Genomic DNA, 24,524 nt, shown 5'->3' on the forward strand with positions numbered 1-24,524 from the left:
AATGTTTTTCTTCTTTTATTACAAACTCTTATCTTTACAGATTTGTCTCAACAACACAACTGTGCATTATATATTTATCGGCTTATTTCCGTAAATCGGTTTTGGCACAACGTACAGTAGGCACTAGGTTTACCACAAATACCAGCGCAGACAGAAGTGAATATGCTAAAACACATTTCAAGATACGCGTCATACTCTTCATAAGCCATCTGGACAGTCAAACGTCATTAATATCAAAATTACAATTCAGCTCAACTGCAACTTTGTACTCAATCTAGAATACCGTATAATAACAATTGAAACAAGCTGGAAAAGCTATTTTGCGCAATGTAATTTCAAAGCACTAGCAGTGCGAAAGACCAGAGATTATTTTCTGAATCACGAGCTGAAATGTATTTTGGAAAAAAGGTTCTACATTGCAAAAAATACTTAACAGTTTTTGTCTCGTTTCTAGTCCAGTCCAGTCGAGTCAAGAAGTATTTTCTAGACAAGAAAAAAATATTTTGTTTTCAGAAAAAAAAGTCAAAATTAAGTACGTTTTTCTTGAAAACAAGCAAAATATTCAGCCAATCGGCTAAATAAAATTATCTTATTTCAAAGCGAAAACTAGATTATTTATCGTACCCTATTCGCACATTATTTTGCTTGTTTTAAAGTAAAAAACTAATTCAATTTTGATTTAATATTTCTGAAAACAAGACAATTTTTCGGCTTGTCTTTAAAATGCTTCTTGATTTAAGAATTTAAATTCGACTACAAATAAGTCAAACTGAGTTTGCTGCATAAAAGAAATTAATTAGCTTGTGTGGATATTTAAGTTTTCAGACCTTTCAATAATTAAATAGTCTACAAAAGTTAAGGAGAACCAAATAGTTCTGGCATAATATTAAGCAGTCCCTTAAGTACATTATGCTCTAATTTTCTAAACCTACAAACTCTACATTCAGTATTTGATGTGAATTTTAAGACCTTAGCCAGGATGGCTTCATATTTCATTTTTGACATGGCCACCCACCGAGCAGTTTTTGTGTGTAATAGATGTCTAAATACGTCTAGAATAGATCCATTCATTCATTTTCCTTCTACTTAGTCCTTTTATTCATCAGGGGTCGCCACAGCGAAATAAACCACCAACTATTCCAACATATGTTTTACACAGCGGATGCCCTTCCAGCTGCAACCCAGTACTAGGAAACACCCATACACACTCATTCACACTAATACACTACGGCCAATTTAGTTCTTCCAATTCACCTATAGCGCATGTGTTTGGACTGTGGGGGAAACCGGAGCACCCGGAGGAAACCCATGCCAACACAGGGAGTACATGCAAACTCCACACAGAAATGCCAACTGGCCCAGCCTGGACTCGAACCAGCAACTTTCTTGCTGTAAGGCGACAGTGCGAACCACTAAGCCACCGTGCCACCTAGACTTCTAACAATAGCCCAAAAATCGACTAGTCATCAAATACACAGATTAGACATGTGTAGTCATTCATTCCTGTCTATTTTTGGACTGTTAGATTAGATTTTCACTGAGGGCCAGAATTAAACCTTGTTTTAGCCAAGACATCTATGTTTAGACATCTATTAATATATTCTTACTATGTGTGAAGGATCAGCCGATTCATATGTTATCATTCGATTGAATGGGCGTTATCAGGGGTTATCAGCTGATATATATGGGCTAGTAGGGGCATTCTGCGCCTACTGGTAGGCTCAGAAGGCTGTTTATTATCCATCCACAAGGTAAATCAGCTACAGATCACATACGGCTGACGCCGGAAGTTAATGAGAATTATTTATATTATTTATAACATTTCCCATTAATTGTATTTTGTTAACATCTAACCCTACCTCAACCATCACAGTAATGTAAAAACAGATCTGGATCTGCAGTCATCTCTATTAGTATAGATGAATAAACATGTGAATGGATGATAACAGCCTTCTGAGCCTACCAGTAGGCACAAAAGGCCCCTACTAGCCCATATCTATCAGCTGATAACGCCCATTCAATCGAGTGATAACATTCGAAGGCGGTGGAAGGATAGAACTGATTGGACCATGTTTTGTAACAATATACGAACTGACAAAACCTCTTTCTGAAGAAAATAGTTTACATGATGTCTTTGGATTTCTGACATGTACAGATAAACTATTGTCAAAGCGATCACTTGGATCTACAACATCCACTAAAAAGCACTATAATACGCATGCCAGTAGTTTAATGAAACAAATAAAAGCCGAAATAAAACAAATAAGACTTTCTCCAGAAGAAAAAATATTAGCAGAATTACTGTGAAAAATTCCTTGCTCTGTTATAAACATCATTTGGGAAATATTTAAAAAAAACAAAAAAAAAATCCCTATTAATAATTTTGACTTCATTTGTATGTCAATTGTTATGGTTCTTTGTTGTGAACATGCATAAAATCTATCCTTCACAGCCTCCTTTTCCCCCATGCTAAATTCAATATGGTGGCTAACCTGACTAAGAAAAAAATCAAGCAGTCTCTTATCTTAACTAAACACCGGTTATATTTAGAAACTGTGCAGTTTTTACCTTAAAATAAGACTAAAGATTCATTCTATTGTATGAAACCCATACATTACGCAACCATATCATAAAAATCAAGGCCTCCTAGGAACCCTTAAAATCCCTGTTCAGAGATTCAGTGAGAAAGCCGTCTGTCAGCGGAATCGTACCAATAACAACAGGAATCAATTGCCTGAGGAATCAAATACTGAAATGGTGGAATTCACTCTTGCTAATAGGTGTATCTGGACAAAGGTGTGTCTTCAAGAAGATCATCCTGCACAAAAGCAAATGCATTTTTTAATGTGAATTTGTAAAACATGCCACAACATTTGGAAAACATGACCGACCACTGCTGTGTAAATCTACAGCTGAAGTCAGAATTGTTAGCCCTCTTAAATGATCATATTTGTTCCCCCAATTTTTGTTTAACGGAAATAAGTTTTTATCAACATATTTCTAAACGTTATGGGCTCTATTTTAACAATGTAGGTGCAGAGTCTGATACGCATAGCGCAAAAGCAGTAAGGGCTTGTCCAAATCCACTTGTGCTATTTTAAGGATGGAAGGATAAGGATAGTCTGAGCCCTGACACATGGTCTAACAGGGTTGTGCTTATTCTCTTAATGAGTGATGTGTGTTTTGAGTCTCATCTCCCATTCCCTTTAAGAGTCAGTTGTGTCGCGCCATAGTGCATTTGCTATTTACATGCTGTGAAAAGTGGAAAAACTGAAAGCTTCACTAGCGAGAAAACAGTTAAACAGATCATCTGCAGCACGAGGATAAAGAACGAGTCTCCTCCATTCTGACTCTTTATTTACTCTTTACTTTACTTTTGTGAATAAGGAAATGGTGGAAACTCACTCCACTGAAGACATCCATTAGCCTGCATATTTAATTTTGTTTTTTAAGTGAAAAGTTTTGTTTCAAAGCTATTTCTAAATTCAGTTCTAATTTCCAGCAAATGAAAAAATGAACAATAATAACGAAGTGTGGAGTGATATCCAAACACACGTCCTGTTCTTATGCCCCATATGGTGATGCAGACGTCTCCAAAACCTGACAGGTGGATGAATCTAAACTTGTTTTTATTAAAACAAATATAAATATGCATTTAATAAATTATACTGCTAATAATAATAACAACATTTTATAAATGCTGATTGTGCAGAAAACCACTGCCTCTATGCCTTCTTCATGCCTCCATAACTTTTTTCAGTTTATTCATGACAGTCTGCAATTGTATAATGTTATTATTATTAGCAGTTCATTCATTCATTTTCTTTTCGGCTTAGTCCCTTTATTAATCCAGGGTCGCCACAGCGGAATGAACCGCCAACTTATCCAGCACGTTTTTACACAGCGGATGCCCCTCCAGCCGCAACCCATCCCTGGGAAACATCCACACACACTCATACACTATGGACAATTTAGCCTACCCAATTCACCTGTACCGCATGTCTTTGGACTGTGGGGGAAACCGGAGCACCCAGAAACTCCACACAGAAACCAGCGACCCAGCGACCTTCTTGCTGTGAGGCGACAGCACTACCTACTGCGCCACTGCATCGATATTATTAGCAGTATTATTTACTAATATTTATATTCGTTTTATTAAAAACAAGTTTAGATTTGTCCTCCTGTCGGGTTTTGGAGACGTATGCATCACCATATGGGACATAAGAATGAGACGTGTCTTTGAATATAACTTTGACCACACTTTATTATTATTGTTCATTTATTCGTTTGCTGGAAATTAGAACTGAATTTAGAAATAGTTTTGAAACAAATTGTTGCGCTTAACAACCAAAATAAATATGTAGGCTAATGGATGTCTTCAGTGGAGTGAGTTTCCACCGCTTCCTTATCAACAAAGTAAAGAAGTAAAGAAAAGAGTAAAAGTAAAGAAATGGTAAAGAGGCTTAATGGAGGAGGCTGGTTCTTTATCTTCGCGCTGCAGATGGTCTGTTTAACAGTTTTCTTGCTAGTGAAGCAACCATTTAATCCACAAAGTCAGCCATATAATAGCAAATGCACCATGGCACGATGCAACAGTCTCTTAAAGGGAAAGGGAGATGAGACTCTGATTGGTTTATTGCACATTATGCTCAAAACACATCCATAACTCATTAAGAGAATAAGCACAATCCTGCCAGGGTGCAAACTGTATTTTTCCGTCCTTAAAATAGCAAAAGTGGATTCAGAATCACCCTTAATGCTTTTGCGCTTTAGACTTTGTGCCTAGATCATTAAAATAGAGCCCTTCAGCTTAAAGTGCTATTTAAAGGCTTAACTAGGGTAATTAGGTTAACTAGCCAAGTTAGGGCAAATCATTGTATAACGATGGTTTGTTTTGTAGACAATCAAATAAAAATATTGCTTAAGGGGGCTAATGATATTGACCTTATAATGGTTTAAAAATTAAAAACTGCTTTTATTCTAGCCGAAATAAAACAAATCTTTCTCCAGAAGGAAAAAATATTATAGTACATACTGTGAAAAATTCCTTGCTCTGTTAAACATCATTTGGCAAACATTTGAAAAAGAAAAAATATATATAATTGTGACTTTAACAGTATATAGTTGTCAAAAGCTTGAGACTCACCATTGGCAGATCTTGAAGCCGGTGGAACTCTGGATGTTCGCTCCGCTGGCGAAACCTGAGGAAGAGCACTGCTGAAACCATGGCAGTGCAGATGATGAAAATGGTGACCAGAGCGGCCAACAGGGGGTCCAAGGGGGAAGCGGGACGGTGCTGAACTTTCCCCGATTCTGAAAGATGGATGGATTTGTAAAAACTAAGTATCACTGTCATAGGAGCTTATACAACTGAAGGAACAACATGTATTGAAGGAACAATAGTCACATCACAGGATCTGTAATGTTGAGTTGGGATTATATAGTTTAGGATTATTCAATCATTCGTTTTCCTACATCTTTGTGCCTTTCCACATAGCATAATATCTTTGGCCCAGCTCTGGCACACACAATCAGCTTTTTCTTGGCCCACATGCCGCAGTGAATTACAGTACATGACTGGACCAGGTCTGGCTTCCAGACAAGGGCCAAACATGGACATATCTGGGCCAAGTCTCAGCCAAGTTAATAACCCATAACTGAGCCTGAACTGGGCCAGATATATTGGTGTGTCATGACTGCAATGAAATTGATAAACCCATGAATCATTGCACTTTAGGTGTGCTATGAGCGTGCTTTTTCTGGAAGCGACCTGATTGGTAGAATTTTCTATATTCATTATTTGGAAATAATGAAAATGTATTTTAAAAGTGGGTCAAGATAGGCTAAACTTACATGGCCCACATATCAATTATTAACATCTGGGCCAAATACTACATAGTATTGTGTTCCAGATGTAAAATGTAGTACATCTGCCAAACCAGGGCCATGTTTGGCCCACATGCTGTATGCCAGTGCCGGATGAATGACTGTTGTGCCAGCTTTATGCCAAATCTGGGCCAGAATTCTTTGCTACCTGTGTTATTTATCAGGGGTTGCCATGGCGGAATGAACCACCAACTATTCCGGCATATGTTTTACGCAGCGGATGCCCTTCCAGCTGCAACCCAGTACTGGAAAACACCCATACACACATTCTCACAAACACACACACACACACACACACATACACTACGGCCAATTTCATTCATTCATTCATTTTCTTTTCAGCTTAGTCCTTTATTAATCTGGGGTCGCCACAGTGGAATGAACCGCCAACTTATCCAGCATATGTTTTACGCAGTGGATGCCCTTCCGGCTGCAACCCAGTACTGGGAAACACCCATACACACTCACATTCACACACACTCATACACTACAGCCAATTTAGTTCATCCAATTCACCTCTAGCGCATGTCTTTGGACTTTGGGGTACACCGGAGCACCTGGAGGAAACCCACGCCAACACGGGGAGAACATGCAGACTCCACACAGAAATGCCAACTGGCCCTTCCAGGACTCAAACTAGTAACCTTCTTGCTGTGAGGCGAAAGTGCTAACCACTGAGCCACCTTGCCACCCTGGACTGAACATCCCTGGTCAAAACTATTCCTTGGGGCTGAATGACAGGGAAACATTTGCTATCCACACACCTTGATCCCCCACATCCAGTTCGGATGGTTCATCCTGGTCTTCGAGACCAGGTCCAGTGCTCTTTAAACTGCTGGTTAGGGTGAGCTGGGATGTCTGTGGGTATGTGGGAGTGATTGGTGGAGCGGTTTGTGTGATCTGGGACACGCTGCTGGCCGAAGTATTGACGCTCTGATGTCCTTCACTTGGACTGATGGATGTTGGAGCTGTGGAGGCTTCTGAATCTGAAATGGTGCTCTTCAGATAAGACAGTGCTGTGCTGCTCACTGAAAAACCTGCAGGAGATAAAACAGCACAGGATTTGTTCACAAGCTTTGAACTAAAATGGGGAAAAAGTTTAGAGGGTTTGTTCACGCAAAAATATTTTAATTTACTATTTACTCTCACTCTAGTGGTTCCAAAATTTTTGGAGTTTTCTAGAGAGTCAATGATGACAGAATTTTAATGTTCCTTTAAGGGTTTAAGAAAGAACAGACTCATATACACACACAAACAGCAGACACATAGACGGATACACAAACAGACATACACACACATACGCAGGGATAAACAAACAGACACACACACACACACAGAAAAATACACACAGAGAGACAGATACATATACACATACAGAAAGATACACATAGACAGACACACATATACACACACACATACAGATAGATACACACACATAGACAGACACATGCACACACTGACAGACACACATACACAGAGATACACAGAAACAAAGACAGACAGACAGACAGACAGACAGACAGACAGACAGACAGACAGATAGATAGATAGATAGATAGATAGATAGATAGATAGATAGATAGATAGATAGATAGATAGATAGATAGATAGATAGATAGATAGATAGATAGATAGATAGATAGATAGATAGATAGATAGATAGATAGATAGAAAAACACACAGATAGATAGATAGATAGATAGATAGATAGATAGATAGATAGATAGATAGATAGATAGATAGATAGATAGATAGATAGATAGATAGATAGATAGATAGATAGATAGATAGATAGATAGATAGATAGATAGATAGATAGAAAAACACACAGATAGATAGATAGATAGATAGATAGATAGATAGATAGATAGATAGATAGATAGATAGATAGATAGACAGACAGACAGACAGACAGACAGACAGACAGACAGACAGACAGACAGACAGACAGACAGACAGACAGACAGAAAGACAGACAGACAGACAGACAGACAGACATAGATAGAAAAAGACACAGATAGATAGATAGATAGATAGATAGATAGATAGATAAATAGAGACACAGATAGATAGATAGATAGATAGATAGATAGATAGATAGATAGATAGATAGATAGATAGATAGACAGACAGACAGACAGACAGACAGACAGACAGACAGACAGACAGACAGACAGACAGACAGACAGACAGACAGACAGGTAGAAAGATAGATAGATAGATAGATAGATAGATAGATAGATAGATAGATAGATAGATAGATAGATAGATAGATAGATAGATAGATAGATAGACAGACAGAGACACAGACAGACAGACAGACAGCTTGTGAGTGGTTGTTAGCACATTGTTACTGTGTTCTAGCTGCTGTTCTGTGTGGTCTGTGGTTCTTCCGCCAGTGAACATCTACAGTAATGTTTCCCTGTAGTTTGCCACGCAAAAAACTGTTCTGCTTTAAAATTGTTTTTTTAGAAGTCATACTTAAGGTCTGGCCCGAGTGCAGTAAAGCAATAAGTAGATATCCGAGTGCCCTAAATATAGCCGTGTTTCCAGAGAAATGACAGTAGGAGAGACGGATATTATTTACAAATGCAGTCGTGTTCCAAAATGTTACACCCATGTCCAGCCATTATTTACGGATAGACGTTTGATCAAGTGGGTGGGATGCGGCACCTAGAGTCCTGAATGATTCAGTCACATCAACTGCAGTGTTTTATCTTTGGTAGAGGAATAAAGCAATAACACCCAGATGAAGGCGCAAGGTGTCGGAGGCCAAAAACTGTATCATCATATTCATAATTCTGCAATGAAAAGTTAGCAGTGGCACTATCTTTACTGTTATCTCAGCTTATGGTTGACCTGATGGTTGATCTGAGACTTTCAGTGTCCATAACAATTAGCAACACGGTGTGGCAGAAAAAAGATGACCATTTAAAGAAATGCTTACAATTCATTCATTCGTTCATATTCCTTTGGCTTGGTCCCTTATTTACCAGGGGTCACCACAATGGAATGAACTGCCAACTGTTCTAGCATATGTTTTATGCAGTGGATGCCCTTCCAACCGCCACCCAGTACTGGGAAACCCCTATACACTCTTGCATTCACACACTCATACAATAAGGCCAATTTAGCTTATTCAATTCTATAGTGCATGTCTTCGGACTGTGGGGGAAACTGGAGCGCCCAGAGGAAACCCATGCCAATTCGGGGAGAACATGCAAACGCCACGGATATATATATATATATAAAACCCCGGGCCCTCCCACAATTAACAACAGGCCTCCTTCACAAAGCCTCGGACTGGCAGCTGGAGGTCGACCTGGGAAAACAGCTGAGGTTTCCTCATCACATCGCAAAAACTCGTCTCCGCCCAGACATTACAATCATCTCAGATGCTTCAAGACAGCTAATTATTCTGGAGCTTACAGTGCCTTGGGAAGAGCGCATTGAAGAAGCAAATGAGAGGAAGCGCGCTAAGTATCAGGAATTAGTGAAGGAGTGCAGGGAGAGAGGCTGGAGAACTTTCTATGAGCCCATAGAAATAGGATGTAGAGGCTTTGCAGGGCGTTCACTTTGCAAAGTCCTCAGTCGCTTGGGCATTACAGAGGTGGCAAAGAAAAGGGCCATTCGATCCGCAAGTGAAGCCGCAGAGAAAGCCACAAGGTGGCTGTGGATTAAGAGGGCAGATCCGTGGACTGCCTCCCTGAAAAATCACATGTACAGAAGTATTCACAGCCTTTGCCATGAAGCTCTAAATTGAGCTCAGGTACATTCTGTTTCCACTGATCATTCTTGAGATGTTTCAGCAGCTTAATTGGAGCTTACCTGTGGTCAATTCAGTTGATTGGACATGATCTGAAAAAAGGCATACACCTGTTTATATAAGGTCCCAGGGTTGACAGTGCATGTCAGCGCACAAACCAAGTATGAAGACAAAGGAATTGTCTGTAGACCTCAGAGACAGGATTGTCTCGAGGCACAATGCTGGGTAAGGTTACAGAAAATTTTCAGCTGCTCTGAAAGGTCCAGTGAGCACAGTGGCCTCCATCATCCGTAAGCGGAAGATGTTTGAACCACCAGGACTCTTCCTAGAGCTGGCTGGCCATCTAAGCTGAGGGATCAGGAGAGAAGGGCCTTAGTCAGGGAGGTGATCAATAAGCCGATGGTCACTCTGTCTGAGCTCTAGCGTTCTTCTGTGGAGAGAGGAGAACCTTACAGAAGGACAACAATCTGTGCAGCAATCCACCAATCAGGGCTGTATGGTAGGAGTGGCCAGCTGATACCACTTCCCGCCTGGAGTTTGCCAAAAGGCATCTGAAGGACTCTCAGACCATAAGAAAAAAATTCTCTGGTCTGATGAGACTAACATTTAACTCATTGGAGTGAATGCCAGGCGTTACATTTGGAGAAAACCAGGCACCGCTCATCACCAGGCTAATACCTACAATAAAGCATGGTGGTGGCAGCGTCATGCTGTGAGGATGTTTTTCAGCAGCAGGCTCTGGAAGGCTAGTCAGGATAGAGGGAAATATGAATGCAGCAATGTAGAGAGACATCCTGAATGAAAACCTGCATCAGAGTGCTCTTGACCTCAGACTGGGGCGACGGTTCATCTTCCAGCAGGACAATGACCCAAAGCACACCTCCAAAATATCACTGGAGTGGCTTCATAACAACTCGGTGAATGTCCTTTAGTGGCCCAGCCAGAGCCCAGATCTAAATCCTATTGAACATCTCTGGAGAGATCTGAAAATGGCTGTATGCCGTCGCTTCCCATCCAACCTGAGAGATTTGAGAGGTACTGCAAAGAGGAATGGGTAAAAATTCCAAAAGGCAGGTGTGCCAAGATTGTGGCATCCTATTCAAAAAGACTTGAGCCTGTAATTGCTGCCAAAGGTGCATCAACAAAGTATTGAGCAAAGCCTGTGAATACTTCTGTCCATCTGATTTTTCAGGTTTTTTATTTTTAATAAATTTGCAACAATTTCAAAAAGTCTTTTTTCACATTGTCATTATGGGGTATTGTGTGTAGAATTTTGAGGAAATAAATGAATTTAATGCATTTTGGAATAAGGCTGTAACATAAACAAATGTGGAAAAAGTGAAGTGCTATGAATACTTTCCGGATGCACTGTGTATTAGGCTACCAGAAGAAAATATTCAGAGGATCCGGCAGATTTGCAGTGGCAACAACTTTAAAAACGCTGACAGGGAAATTGTTAATGTAAACATTCACATGTTGTGCTCATCCAATCAATGACACTCTAAATATGCAAATTAGGTCATTAACCCAGAGTTTGTAGAGAATGTAAAGTGTGAAACAGAAGCTTATGAATAAATTATGAGCATTGCCAAACATAAATAACACAGAATTCAGATTACCCAAGAGTTTAAAAAAAGACTTAATTATTTCAAGTGCGAAAAGTCTTATTGTTAGTTCCTGAATACTGATCTAATGTTAATTCAAGCCTTTCTCAATGTAGAAGTGTATGCATTTCTTTCAGAATCATTCGTTTTTGCTGCCTGCTCTTTGATTGTGCATGTTGTTCTCAATGACTAATTTGTTTTCAGAGCTAAGTTAAGCTGATTAATGACAGCTAGCATTTGAAATTGGATTAGGTTTAATTGCATTAGTCTTGCCTGGTACCGAGGCGGTGTCCATGTTGAGTGTGGTGGTCTGTGAATGTGAGGTGTCATTCTGCACCGCAGCATCTCTGGATGACTGTGATGGAGATACATTCGCTGTGACCTCAAAACTTGATAAATCCGTCGGGGGAGAGGAGACAATCAAATCGCCAGTGCCGGGTTGTGAATCGCTTTTAGGTGTTGTCTGATATTCAGGAAGGACTTCATTCAGAGTCGGCGTCCCATCTGTGAATGAGTCTGTTCTCTGCCCTTGAGGAGAAGTAGAAAAGATCTGCATGAGCAAATGCTTCCAGCTTGTTTTTAAAGAATTTATATTTTAAAATAATGACATAACTTGGTCACACTTTGCAATAAGTTTCCATTAGATAAAGGGATAGTTTACCCAAAAATGAAAATTCCGTCATCATTTACCAACCCTTGACTTGTTTCTAACCAGAAGAGCGTTTCCGAAAACCATCTTTAGCCAATTAAGGTTGCAAGTTCTGTTGTTATGATTATAGTTCAGAGATTTGGTGTTTCTTGAATCCGTCATTCCAACAAACATTTGCAAACTGTTTTGCAAACGTGTGCAGTTGCAACTACTTCTCTAGAGCTGTAGTTAGAAGCAAAGTTCATGGCTGTGTTCTATTCCGACTTATCCACAACACCAAATGAGTTAAAAAGGACTTAGAATAAACAAATGTATTACAATTAACAAACTTTAAAGTCTGCTTGAAATAAAAAAAATTGCTGTGTTTGTTTTGCTAGCTCACATTGTTATTAATTAATCTGTGCAAGTTAATCCACTGAAAAACAGTTTTGTTTTGGTAATCTTCAATAAAAGTCTGGCTATTTGCTTTTTCACATTTGGAGTGGCAATCCTTTTGTTGAAATTAACCTGAGGGCTTCCATAGCAACTGCATATGAATATCCTTTCACATCGTTAGTTTGCTATGAGGGATTGATGCGATAAATAAAGCTCCACCCCTACTAAATAGTTTATTTCAGAAGTACATCAACATACTGAAATATAAGTCTCAGAAACTTCCAGTTCACATGGCCTTTAACAAAGATGCTTAAACACTGTAATAAATGCATTTTTCATTGTTTGTTATGCTAGCAAATGCTAGTGCTGCCAAATGATTAATTTATTCAATTCAATTCACCTTTATTTTTATAGCGCTTTTACAATGTAGATTGTGTCAGAGCAGCTTCACATAAAAGAGCATAGTAAATTGGAACAGTGTAGTTCATTTTTCAAAGATTAAGTTCAGTTCAGTTAAGCTCAGTTCAGTGTGGTTTAATAATCACTACAGAGAGTTCAAACACTGAAGAGCAATCCATCGATGCACAGCTCCACAGATCCCAAACCATGCAAGCTAGTGGCGACAGCTGTGAGGAAAAAACTTCACCAATTGGCGAAGGTGAAGAAATAAAACCTTGAGAGAACTAGGCTCAGATAGGCCCAACCATTTCTCCACTGGCCAAACGTTTTGTGCAGAGCTGCAGTCCAAGTGCCGGATATATATATATATATATATATATATATATATACATACACACAGTGTTTCCTCTAGGATTTTTCCAGCTGTGGCGGCAGACTGTTGAGCATTTTATACAGATCTACCAGCTACATAGGGCATTATTTCATTGTGAGCGCAGTATCAAGTCGAGATTTCCGATTTCCGATCGAGTGCCGATTTCCTCTGCTCGTGCACAAAACTTCTTGCGTGCTCTCAAATAAATGCTGCTGAAGTGTGATTTAGCGCGATTATGTAACGAGTATGTCTGTAACATTTATTACATTTGCTAGGAATATTCATGAATGTCTTCAACAGACCAACAGAGCAGCATTAATGCGTCCTGAAGTAAAGTGAAACGGCTATAAACTCCAGCAAGATAAAGTCATTGAACCACAGACCATTATCTATAAATAAAATATAATTATTGAAAATGTTTATCATAACTGAAAGCTATGCCGTGTTTGCTGGCCTCACGCATCATGCACGTCTATCAGCACGTCACCTTAAAGGGTTAAACAAAGAGCGCACAACACTACTATGATTACAGAAAAGTTTGCGCTGTTATAATTCACTTACCTTTTAATACATTTTTGGTGCGATTATCACCTGCTATTTTAAAAAAAACGACCGAATGTTTTGAATGAGAAGTTGTAATGTAGCCGTGGTGGGATGAATTTTGGTGTGGCACCCCGCCACGGACAAATGAATGTAGTAAAAACCATGTGTGTGTATGTATATATATATATATATATATATATATATATATATATATATATATATATATATATATATATATATATATATATATATATATATATATATATATATATATATATATATATACACATATATATATACATATGTAGTTGAAGTCAGAATTATTACCCCCCCTGTTTTTTTCCCCCCAAATTCTGTTTAACGGAGAGAAGATTTTTTTCAACACATTTCTAAACATAATAGTTTTAATAACTCATTTCTAATAACTAATTTATTTTATCTTTGCCATGATAACAGTAAATAATATTTGACTAGATAGTTTTCAAGACACTTCTATACAGCTTAAAGTGATATTTAAAGGCTTAACTAGGTTAATTAGGTTAACTAGGCAGGTTAGGGTAATTAGTCAAGTTATTGTAAGCGGAGAAAACACCTCTGACGATCACAACAGGTAATATATTTTGGTGCATTTGAACAAAACAGATTTAATAAATTGATATATTTATTAAAATAATATTTTAGTCACTGAACATCTTCTGAAATAGAAAGATGAAACATTTAAATTCATGCTAAATATTGGGGGAAAAATACAAACTACAAAATAAAAAAAATATATATACTTTTTTGTGTCTCTTGAATTTTGCTCTTTTTAAATGATTTATTTAACATTTTTCCCAAACATATAAATTTGGGTGTACTAATTTTGGTCCGTTATCATAAGTTATTTTGCTAGATTAGCTTCAGGTTTGGCTTCAGTACTGACTAATGTATATGCACAAAAATAATATTGTAAAGCTTCCTATAGAAAATATTAATTTAAATTTGAGATTTGTGAGGGGTGTACTCATATATGTTGAGCACTGTATGCAGTATTATGCATACTTTTTTATTTTGGATACAATTAATCATTATTAATAATTTGACAGCGCTAGTCAATAAAACCTTATTCTAAAGTGTTACCTATAAATTCCCATGACAACTGTGCTTACTAAATATGGTAATTTAAAAGGAGAAAGAGCATGAGATTTGATTTGGGTGAAGCCACAGGATGAATGCTGTGTTTTCTCATGCTGATCGGTTACGTAGGCGTTTCAGACCGGATCTGTACAGTCGAGTCTAATGGTCGCGCAGTGAATCCACAGAACAAAGCGGTTGTGACCTTTACAAGTCAAGAAGCAGCAGAAGAGCAAACAAAGCAGATGAATGGAGATTTTGATTTCAAATGTGCAGCTTCCTTTTGATGGTTTAAAAGACAGAAATCAAAAAAATATCACCCTATCACTTATCATACTATAGCTGCACTATAAGTAGATTACAAGTTAATGAGACTTAAAATACGTTACTGCACAGACAAGAACATAGGTGAGATGTGAAACAACATCTACCACATCAGCACAAGGTCAATGTGTTTATTAAAATAAAAGCTTATAAAAGGAGACAACGAGAGCTGAGATCTCACTTTTAGACTCAAATTAGCACTTAAAGGGGTAGTTCACCAAAAAGACTCAGCTGGGTCAGTTGGCATTTCTGTGTGGAGTTTGCATGTTCTCCCCTTGTTCACGTGGGTTTCCTCCAGGTGCTCCGGTTTCCCCCACAGTCCAAAGAGGTGCTATAGGTGAATTGGGAAAGCTACTGTATATTGTTCATAGTGTGTATGTATGAATGAGAGTGTATGCTTGTTTCCCAGTGATGGGTTGCAGCTGGAAGAGCATCCAATGGGTAAAACATATACTGGATAAATCCTGGTTTATACTTTTGCGTCGAGTGATCGGCGTGACCCACGACGCATGCCTTGCATGTAGCCGTGCATTTATACTTCTGCATGCTGTTTGTATTGCTCTGCAATAACACTTCCGAAAATGCTAGATAGCAGTAGGTTATGTTCCTCTGTGTCGAGTTTCTTCGCTGGTGTTTTGTTTTTTCTGAAAGCTACCTTAATGTGCAAGCGGCTGAAACTCGCTCATTTTGAGGTGGGAACCAGCGGACGTGCAACAACTTTAATCATAAGGTAAACACAAAACAACAGTTTTCATCTGGTCCTTTTTTTGAGAGGTGCGCGTCAGCAATGGCCATGGTGAGGGCTACGTGACCACGCGAAGGCTGTGCTGGAGCATACGCGTGCACTTGAAGCAGAAGTATAAAATAAGCCTAACAAAGGGACTAAGCCAAAAAAATTCATGAATGAATGGTAAATGAACCCACTGACTTCCATGTTAGGACAAAAAATACTATGCCATCCATATGCTGCATGTTTCAAAACATCTTCCTTTGTGTTCAACTGAAGAAACTAATAGTTTTTGAGCAAGGCAAGGGTGAGTAAATGATGACAATAGGGTGAACTATCCCTTTAATAAGAAAAAATTGTAATAAATATTTTCTGGGGAGCAAACATATTTCACATATTTATTTATTTTTTCTGTTCCCAAGTATATAGTGAATATATAAGCCGCTCATTTTAAAATTGTAGTTTATAACTGGAATTGGTCAATGACGACATGCTTTTTAAAGGTGTGTGTCTGGATATATGGATGGGTGTGTGATTGGGTGCAATCATTTTTTTTTTATTCAAAATTTCAATAATATTTTAAAGTTTTTACAAATGATCTGTAGTTTTTGTTTCTACAGGGTGGGCCATTTATATGGATACACCTTAATAAAATGGGAATGGTTGGTGATATTAACGTCCTGTTTGTTGCACATTAGTATATGTGAGGGGGCTTGTAAATAACTCATGAAAGAATAAAGTTACATTAAAACCAAGCACACCATTGTTTTTTCTTGTGAAATTCCCAATAAGTTTATTAAGGTGTATCCATATAAATGGCCCACCCTGTATTCTCAAATACACTGACAATATTATAAATGCACATAATGTTTTGTATATATTTTACACAAGAACTATGGATTTTTTTATTACAAAATATCCCTTTAATTGCCCCACCAACAAAAAAAAATGTTTGGGTTGCATTTCTTAATACCTAATATCGCTAGTTAACACACACGCATTTTTTCCAACACATCCCATAATTTCTAAAATATCAATCATTTGATAGAGGTTGATATGTCGGTTTACGGTAAAGGTACCAGAATTAATACATATACTATTAAAAATCTGAAAATATGAAGTGTAAGACAAATTTATTTAAAAACATAAGCAAAATAAAACAGATTTCAGATTCCCATTTAACATGTTTTCTTGTTTTTTTTTTTACAATAAAACCAAAATCAAGTGTAGTAGTGCAACAGGATTATGTTTGTTTGATTTTTTTGTAAACCAACAATGCTATGTAGTATAAACTATTATTTAAATCAGTCATTCTTTAAAATTACTTTAACAATCATTATTTAAAACAGTCAAAATATAGTCAACCGTTTGGTAGCGCAGGCAGTTAAAGGGATAAATTGTTCCTATTTTAATATTTTCATTTTTGGCATATTTTAACATGAAAATGTCACTGTCAATGTAACTGTCAATGATAACATGCTTTTCATAATAAGAGTAAGTAACAAAGCAAATAGTTGGATTGATGGATGGATAGATGGATGGATGTGTTTGGTTAAATGAATGTATTATCCAAATTTACAGAAATATTTCAAATTATTTCACGAATGAACTGTTGTAGTTGTTTTTATTCTTAAATATATTGTTAATATTATACATTTACTAAAGTATTTAAAAATATTTAGCAAATATTTTCCTATTCTTAATCATATAGTTGCTCTATTAACATAAATTGTGAATGATAGCATGAAATTTCATAAAAAGAGATAGATAGATAGATAGATAGATAGATAGATAGATAGATAGATAGATAGATAGATAGATAGATAGATAGATAGATAGATAGATAGATAGATAGATAGATAGATAGATAGATAGATTAAAACAGTAATGACTTATATATGCTATCTGAAAAACCATGTGAGGAAAAAAAAAGCCTGACGAGACTATAACATTACAAAATCATGTCGCTGGATCCATGCTGGTATAAATGAAATCTTAAGGCATACCCTTACCTTTTAAGACAGATAAATGAAGAACCATGGCAGTCCAAACAATAAAAGCGTTTTGAGTCCTCATGGTAAATAAAGCGACTCAACGCGAGCGCGCACAGACACCGTGTAGCCTCGCTTTGTGAATCCCGGGATGATTTTTCCGTTAGATGACAGCGGACATCATCATCATCAGAGCTAAAAATATCCCGAGGGTCTGGGCTTTAGCTACGGGGTGTGGTTAACCACAACCTATGCTCGAGAAACGACGACTTCTCTATAAAGACAGCCACGAAAAAAGGGCTTTGGACGTCGACTGTAATGTCAACGGTCTGCGCGTGAATCTGCGTTTGAAGTGAATGACGTGTATCGCCGTCAGCTGTTATTTAGAGCGACCCACGTGTGTGTCCGTGGACCATCCTGTCAGAAATACACACAAACACACACACATGACCTGAGAGAGTCCACAAACACCCCCTCACAAATTTCCACTCAGGACATAAGGAGCTGAATGTGGAGCGAGCATGACCGCAGAAGAGTTCACGGTGGAGGCAGTGGAGAGGGTGAGTACAGAACCGAGTGGCCAAAAGACTCACAAAACACTCAAACATGTATCCCTCAGCCATTTTTTGGACGAGACTTGTTGACAATCATCGACTAATAACACTAATTCTCTTGAAAACATGTCACTTAAACTGTCTATATAAAGGCAAAAGACCTGTGTATCCCATGTTTTAGAAGCTCAACGTGTCACCAGACCTTTTGCTGCTTGTGCAAACTGATTATTAAATATTAGTTGAACCAATCCAGTTCTTACGTTTTTTTTTCGGACAACTTTATCGTTTGATGTTCAATCTACTTAAATTTGTAAAAAAAATATTGTTAACTTAATCGAATTGTGTTGGGACAACATAAGGACATTTTTACTTTATAGATAGATAGATAGATAGATAGATAGATAGATAGATAGATAGATAGATAGATAGATAGATAGATAGATAGATAAATAGATAGATAGATGGAATTTGAGAATAAAAGCAGAGGAGTTCATGGTGGAGGCAGTGGAGTGGGTGAGTACAGGACAAGTGGCCAAAAGACTCAAAACTCTCAAACATATGTCCCTCAGCCATTTTTTCGACAAGACTTGTTGACAATCATCTACTAATAACCTAATTTCCTCAAAACATATCACTTCAATTGTCTATATAAAGGCAATAGGCCAGTATTATCCTATATTTTAGAAGCTCAACATGTCACCAAATTAAATTCTTAAATGTATTTATTTGTTTTATGTACTAAAATATTAAAAATATTTAGCAAATGAGCAGTTGAACATTTTTCCATATTCTCGAACATTGTTATTATATAGTTATTATATATTGTTATTATATATATAGCTTAATATTTTTTTATGGAAGAGTGACTGCATACACAATACTTTTGCTGCTTGTTCAAACTGTTTTTCGCCAAACAGTTTCGCCAATTCAATTCTTAAGGTTTTTTTCAAACAACTTAATTGTTTTATGTTCAATCCACTTAAATTTGTAAAAATGATTATGTTAACTTAATCGAATTGTGTTGGGACAACATAAATTGTGTGGAACCCAGCATTTTTACTGTGTCTACTGAAAAAAAATTATTCAAAGATGATTCCATGGCTTTACTTAATTTTTTTATGTTAAGTGGTTGTAAACAATTTATTTGGGCTGAATTTAAACAAACAAATTAAGTTGAACATTATTAAATTTAATTTGTTTGTTTAAATTCAACACAAATAAATTGTTTGCAACAGTTTTGCATGCAACACTTTTTCAGTGTAGATAGATAGATAGATAGATAGATAGATAGATAGATAGATAGATAGATAGATAGATAGATAGATAGATAGATAGATAGATAGATAGATAGATAGATAGATAGATAGATAGATAGAATGACAGTAGAGAAGTTCATGGTAGAGGCAGTGGAGATGGTGAGTACAGGACTACAGTACTCACAGTACAGGAGTGCCCAAAAGACTCACAAAACACTCAAACATTTGTCTCTCAACCATTTTTTGGACGAGACTTGTTGACAATCATCGACTAATAACACAAATTTTCTTCAAAACATGTCAATAAAGCTGTATATATAAAGGCAAAAGGCCAGTTGTGTCCTATATCTTAGAAGCTCAACTTGTCACCAAATGAAATTTTTAAATGTACTGTTACTATTTATAATTTACTAAAATATCTTGCAAATGAACAGTTGAACAGTTTTTCCCTATTCTCGAACATATTGTTACTATTTTAACGCAAGCTGTCGATGATGGCTTAATATTTTTTTTTATAAAAGAGTGACTGCATGCACTCAGAAAATACTATTGCTGCTTGTTCAAACTACTTATTAAATATGAGTTGAACCAATCACATTCTTAAGTTTTTTTGGACACCATAATTGTTTTATGTTCAATCTGCTTAAATTTGTAAAACAATTATGTTAACTTATTTGAATTGTGTTCGGACAACATGAAGGAATTGTGTGGAACCCAGCATTTATACTGTGTAGACAGACAGACAGACAGACTCTAATTCTTAAAACAAAACCTTATATACATTTCTGGAGATCGCAAATTATGTAGCCAAAAGTATGTAGGGCTGCATTTCGTTTTTAAAATGAATACTACGGGGCACTATGACCCGTGTGACTTTTCGCGCTTACCAGCTGACTGCTTATCTCCATATGAATGGCTTTCCTGCTGTTACCAGTTTGTCCAGTTAGCTCACCATGTACGTTGACAGACTTGAGACGCAGAGAGGAGGTGACCAAGATGACCGGATTTGAGTAAAGAATGGTTCCAGAAAGCAGGTAAGACAAAAACGGAAGTCAAAAATTTAAATAAACAAGCAAATAACTGGGTGAAGAATCTTTTCTTTTTCTGTATTGCTATTGGAAACTGTTGGTTGGGTTTATGGAAGTGGGTGGCCGGGTCAATCGGTGGTTTTGAAAAAACTATTGGTTGGGTTTAGCAAAGGAAGAGGGTGGGTCAGTCAGTCAGACAGCGGCCTCTGGTGGATTTACGACTCATGAGTGAAATTTGAGATCTGTAAAAGCGTACACAGAGGCTAAAACTGCAAAAAGCGTAGCTCCTGGGATGTATTTGGTGCTCTCCAGAAATGTATATACCCGTACATTTTCAGAATGAGCCTGGATTGGTATTAGACTACAATAAAAACTGACTAAATAAGGGTTTTTAATTTAATACTGAAAACAGCGATTTTTTACTTTAAAACGATTATAATGGCCTATTATCATATTTTGCATACTTTTCATTTTATTACTTTTAATTCAATTCATGTTTATTTATATAGTACTTTTCACAATATAGAGTGTGTCAAAGCAACCTAACATAGTTCTAGCAAAGTCCACATTTCAGAGTTGAACTTCAGTTTAGTTCAGTTCAATGTTGTTTAAATTTCACTGCTGAAAGTTCAAACACTGTTGAGCAAATCCACAGAAGCGCAGCTCCACAAGTCCCGATTCAAGCAAGCCAGTGTCGAGGAAAAAAATAACTTCATCAATTGACAAAGTGAAGGGAAAATACCTCAAGAGAAACTTGGCTCTGTTGGGCACGACCATTATTCTTCTGGCCAAACTTCCTGTGTGGAGCTGCAGTCTCGGTGCCAGAGGCTGGAGAAGCTGGACATTCATCGTGGAGAAGTTGCAGGTGTGAGTAGGGCCAGGTGGATTATTGTCCTTTCCTGACCAGCAAATCAGAAAAGTCAGGACAGCACTTCTAGTTTCACTTTCAGAGCTGTTGCCTCAGTCACATGGAGCCAAATACAGAAAAAAGTGCAGAGCAACAGTTGGATATTTTATTTTAATGTAGTGGAGTGTGACTTTACATTTGTTGACAAACAATGACTAAAGGACGCTGTTAATCATCAACATTAAATTTCATTCATAATTCGCGCAACATCAATTACATGCTTTATATTTATGATTACCCATAATCAAAACATTTTTGTCTGGGTGGGACAACCTTCAGTTTGAGTGGGCCAGTACCACCCTGGCTCTTATAAAGCCTCGCCAATGAGTTCAACTTTTTTTTTTTACATCTGTAGAAAATAAATGTATTTTCGCTTCCAGAAGCTCTCTGCTGAACTGAATTAGTTACTCTCCCGTTTTTAGGGATTTTGCTTTTAGAAGTATTTTATCCATTAACATTTCCTTGTTAGAATTCAGTTTTAAACTACTCACAATGAATCATCAAACCAACTCATGACAAGGTGTTAATAACCGTTACTTTGCACCTTAAAACTAGTTCCTCTGCTTTTAAAAGAGGACACTTTAAAGGTGAGAATAATCCCTAACACCTGAGTTAAAAGAAACGTGTGATAGTCATACAGCAAGGTTTTTTTTTTTCTGTTAGAGCAGTAGATGCCAATTAAAGATCCTAAATAAAGAGATGTAAAATCTGAAGTGAGAGCTAATTCAGAAGTAAATTACATCAGCTTGATTCACATCTGAGGGTGAGCAGAAGCTTTCTGAAGCCTCTGTTTCTTCATATTTCGCATAATTAAACCCGAACAGCTGTTTATAGGACTTTGGTCTCATAGTTCGGCACAATACAGGAGCTTCTGCAAGTGGAAAGTAACTCGATATCGTCAGAAAGCTGTGCTGGTCTAATAATAACTGTCAGCATGTGGGGGATTTGCTGTTTGGTTTATGCGGCTTCCCCATTGTGTCCTGAGATTTCAGTTGCATCTATACATTCAATATTTTTAACGGGGAAAGTATATGATCCCAGTAGGCACAAAATGTCATAAGATGTTATTATTAGGTTAGATTAAGGTTGTGATGTCAGGTGACTAAAATTCAATGTCTAGCCAGCATCTAAGGACAACATTATTCTGATGTCCAATAATGACGTGAAATGACGTTGATATTTGGCTGATTTTAGGTTGTTTTGGAAAGTGACCAAAATCCAACGTCATATTGACGTCAAATACTGACATTTATTCGTCAGGTATGGCAACCAAAATCCAACGTCTGATAAGCGTTAATAGTGGTAACGTCCACACATTGTCAAGCTGTAACATAAATAGAAGTTGATATTTGGTTGATTTTAGGCTGGACATTAGACATTAGGTTGTTCTGATGTCAACCTGATTTTTATTTCCAAACAAAATGCAACATCTACATGACGTTGCAGCACAACGTCAATCTGACGTCATGTTGATAATACCAATTATTAATTGGGGTAATACCGCCGGATCGCACAAGGAAACAACTATTTTACATTTTCAGTTTATTTGTCAGTTTAGTACGAAATTGTACGATTTTAAAAAGGAGGCGTGGCACCCAACCCCGCTCCTAACCCAACCGTCATTGGGGGATAGGCAAATCGCACTAAATTGTACGAATGAGATTGTACTAATTCATACAAATTAGCCACTGAATTAAAAAGTTACGAATTGCTGTGAGATAATATGTGCACTTTCAATCACAAAATGTTCTTGAGTGTAGTTTCATATATGTGATCAAAATAAAGAAATATATTAAAATAACTGTTTTCCTGTGTATATAAAAATGTAACAATCAATGTTATAGTTCAGATTTTTTTCAGTCTTTTAAAGATTAATATTATCTTAAAAACATTTTGACTGCTAATGTATATATAGTAAGACAACTTTTTTTTTCCTGATGGTTTAAGGCTCTTCAGCAGCTCTACTATGATCCTGATATGGGGAAGAAAAATGTGGCCCAGAAGTGGCTCTCAGAAGCCCAGGCATCACCGCAAGCTTGGCAATTCTGCTGGGATTTGCTCCGGCCAGAAAAAGTAAGTGATCATACAGACACACACACACACATGCACAATAATGGTTCTTCAGCAGTTCTTTTTGAATTCTTTTTTAGCTCTTTCAGGGTTCTCTAGCTCACTCTTAGGTGCCATTAATGTTTTTTTTAAAAACGCACAAGTTTTGTTATGGTTACACCTGTCATTCACACTACACCAGCAGGAAGTGTTCTTAAAACTCTGTTTTAGTTTGAAAATGCTGGTGTTCCCTCTCAGCATAGACTGACTGAAATGCAAACTTTTGAAAATGGAGACTGGTCTTCTGCAAATCATTCCCAATTTCCCATCTTAAACCGAAAATGCACAAGTGTAAATGACCCTTTACTCTATCTAAAAGTAACAATAATAAATAATAAGGATTAAAAAAATGTATGTTTATAAATGTTGTTAAATGTTTATTATTATATATATATATATATATATATATATATATATATATATATATATATATATATATATATATATATATATATATATATATATATATATATATATTAGTTCAAGCCTCAGCTGGATCACTTGGCATTTCTGTATGGAGTTTGCATGTTCTGCCTGTGTTTGCATGGGTTTTCTCGGCTCCGGGTGCTCCGGTTTCCCTCACAAGTCCAAAGACATATGCTATAGGTGATTTGGGTAAGCTAAATTGTCCATAGTGTATGTGTGTGAATGAGTGTATGGGTGTTTCCCAGTGATGGGTTGCAGCTGGAAGGGCATCCGCTGCGTTAAACATACCGCTGTGGCAACACCTGATAAATAAAGAGACTAAGTTGAAAAAAATATATATAATAATAATATATATATATATATGATTATATGTATCTGTGTGTATATGTAATATTGATAAATTAATAAATTATAAATATAAAATCCCTAGCTCTTTTTTGGGTTATAAGATGACATAATAGATCATGATATTTCTAGTATGCTGTAGCATTTAT

The 24,524-nt window shown here is 37.0% G+C and overlaps 2 protein-coding genes across 3 annotated transcripts in view; one reads left to right on the forward strand and one right to left on the reverse strand.

Moving 5' to 3' along the window:
- Positions 1 to 4: 4 nt before the first annotated feature.
- On the reverse strand, positions 5 to 17,898 carry si:ch73-344o19.1 (mucin-2). Its single transcript, XM_056472398.1, has 5 exons — positions 17,772 to 17,898; positions 11,530 to 11,784; positions 6,651 to 6,923; positions 5,147 to 5,313; positions 5 to 2,818 (listed from the first exon to the last, which is right to left on the reverse strand). Exons 1-5 carry the CDS (start codon positions 17,833 to 17,835, stop codon positions 2,774 to 2,776), a joined length of 804 nt encoding a protein of 267 aa, XP_056328373.1. The 5' UTR covers positions 17,836 to 17,898; the 3' UTR covers positions 5 to 2,773.
- Positions 17,899 to 18,156: 258 nt separating this feature from the next.
- The window catches only part of ipo13a (importin 13a), a 32,959-nt gene continuing 26,591 nt past the window's right edge, over positions 18,157 to 24,524 (forward strand). For both annotated transcript variants that reach the window (XM_056472378.1, XM_056472386.1), the window contains exons 1-2: positions 18,157 to 18,310; positions 23,443 to 23,568. In XM_056472378.1, coding sequence (XP_056328353.1) covers positions 18,272 to 18,310; positions 23,443 to 23,568 — 165 coding nt within the window. In that variant the 5' untranslated portion in view covers positions 18,157 to 18,271. The remainder of the gene's footprint in view (positions 18,311 to 23,442; positions 23,569 to 24,524) is intronic.

The sequence above is a fragment of the Danio aesculapii genome, chromosome 2 (genome assembly GCF_903798145.1).
Source record: "Danio aesculapii chromosome 2, fDanAes4.1, whole genome shotgun sequence".
NCBI lineage: Eukaryota > Metazoa > Chordata > Actinopteri > Cypriniformes > Danionidae > Danio > Danio aesculapii.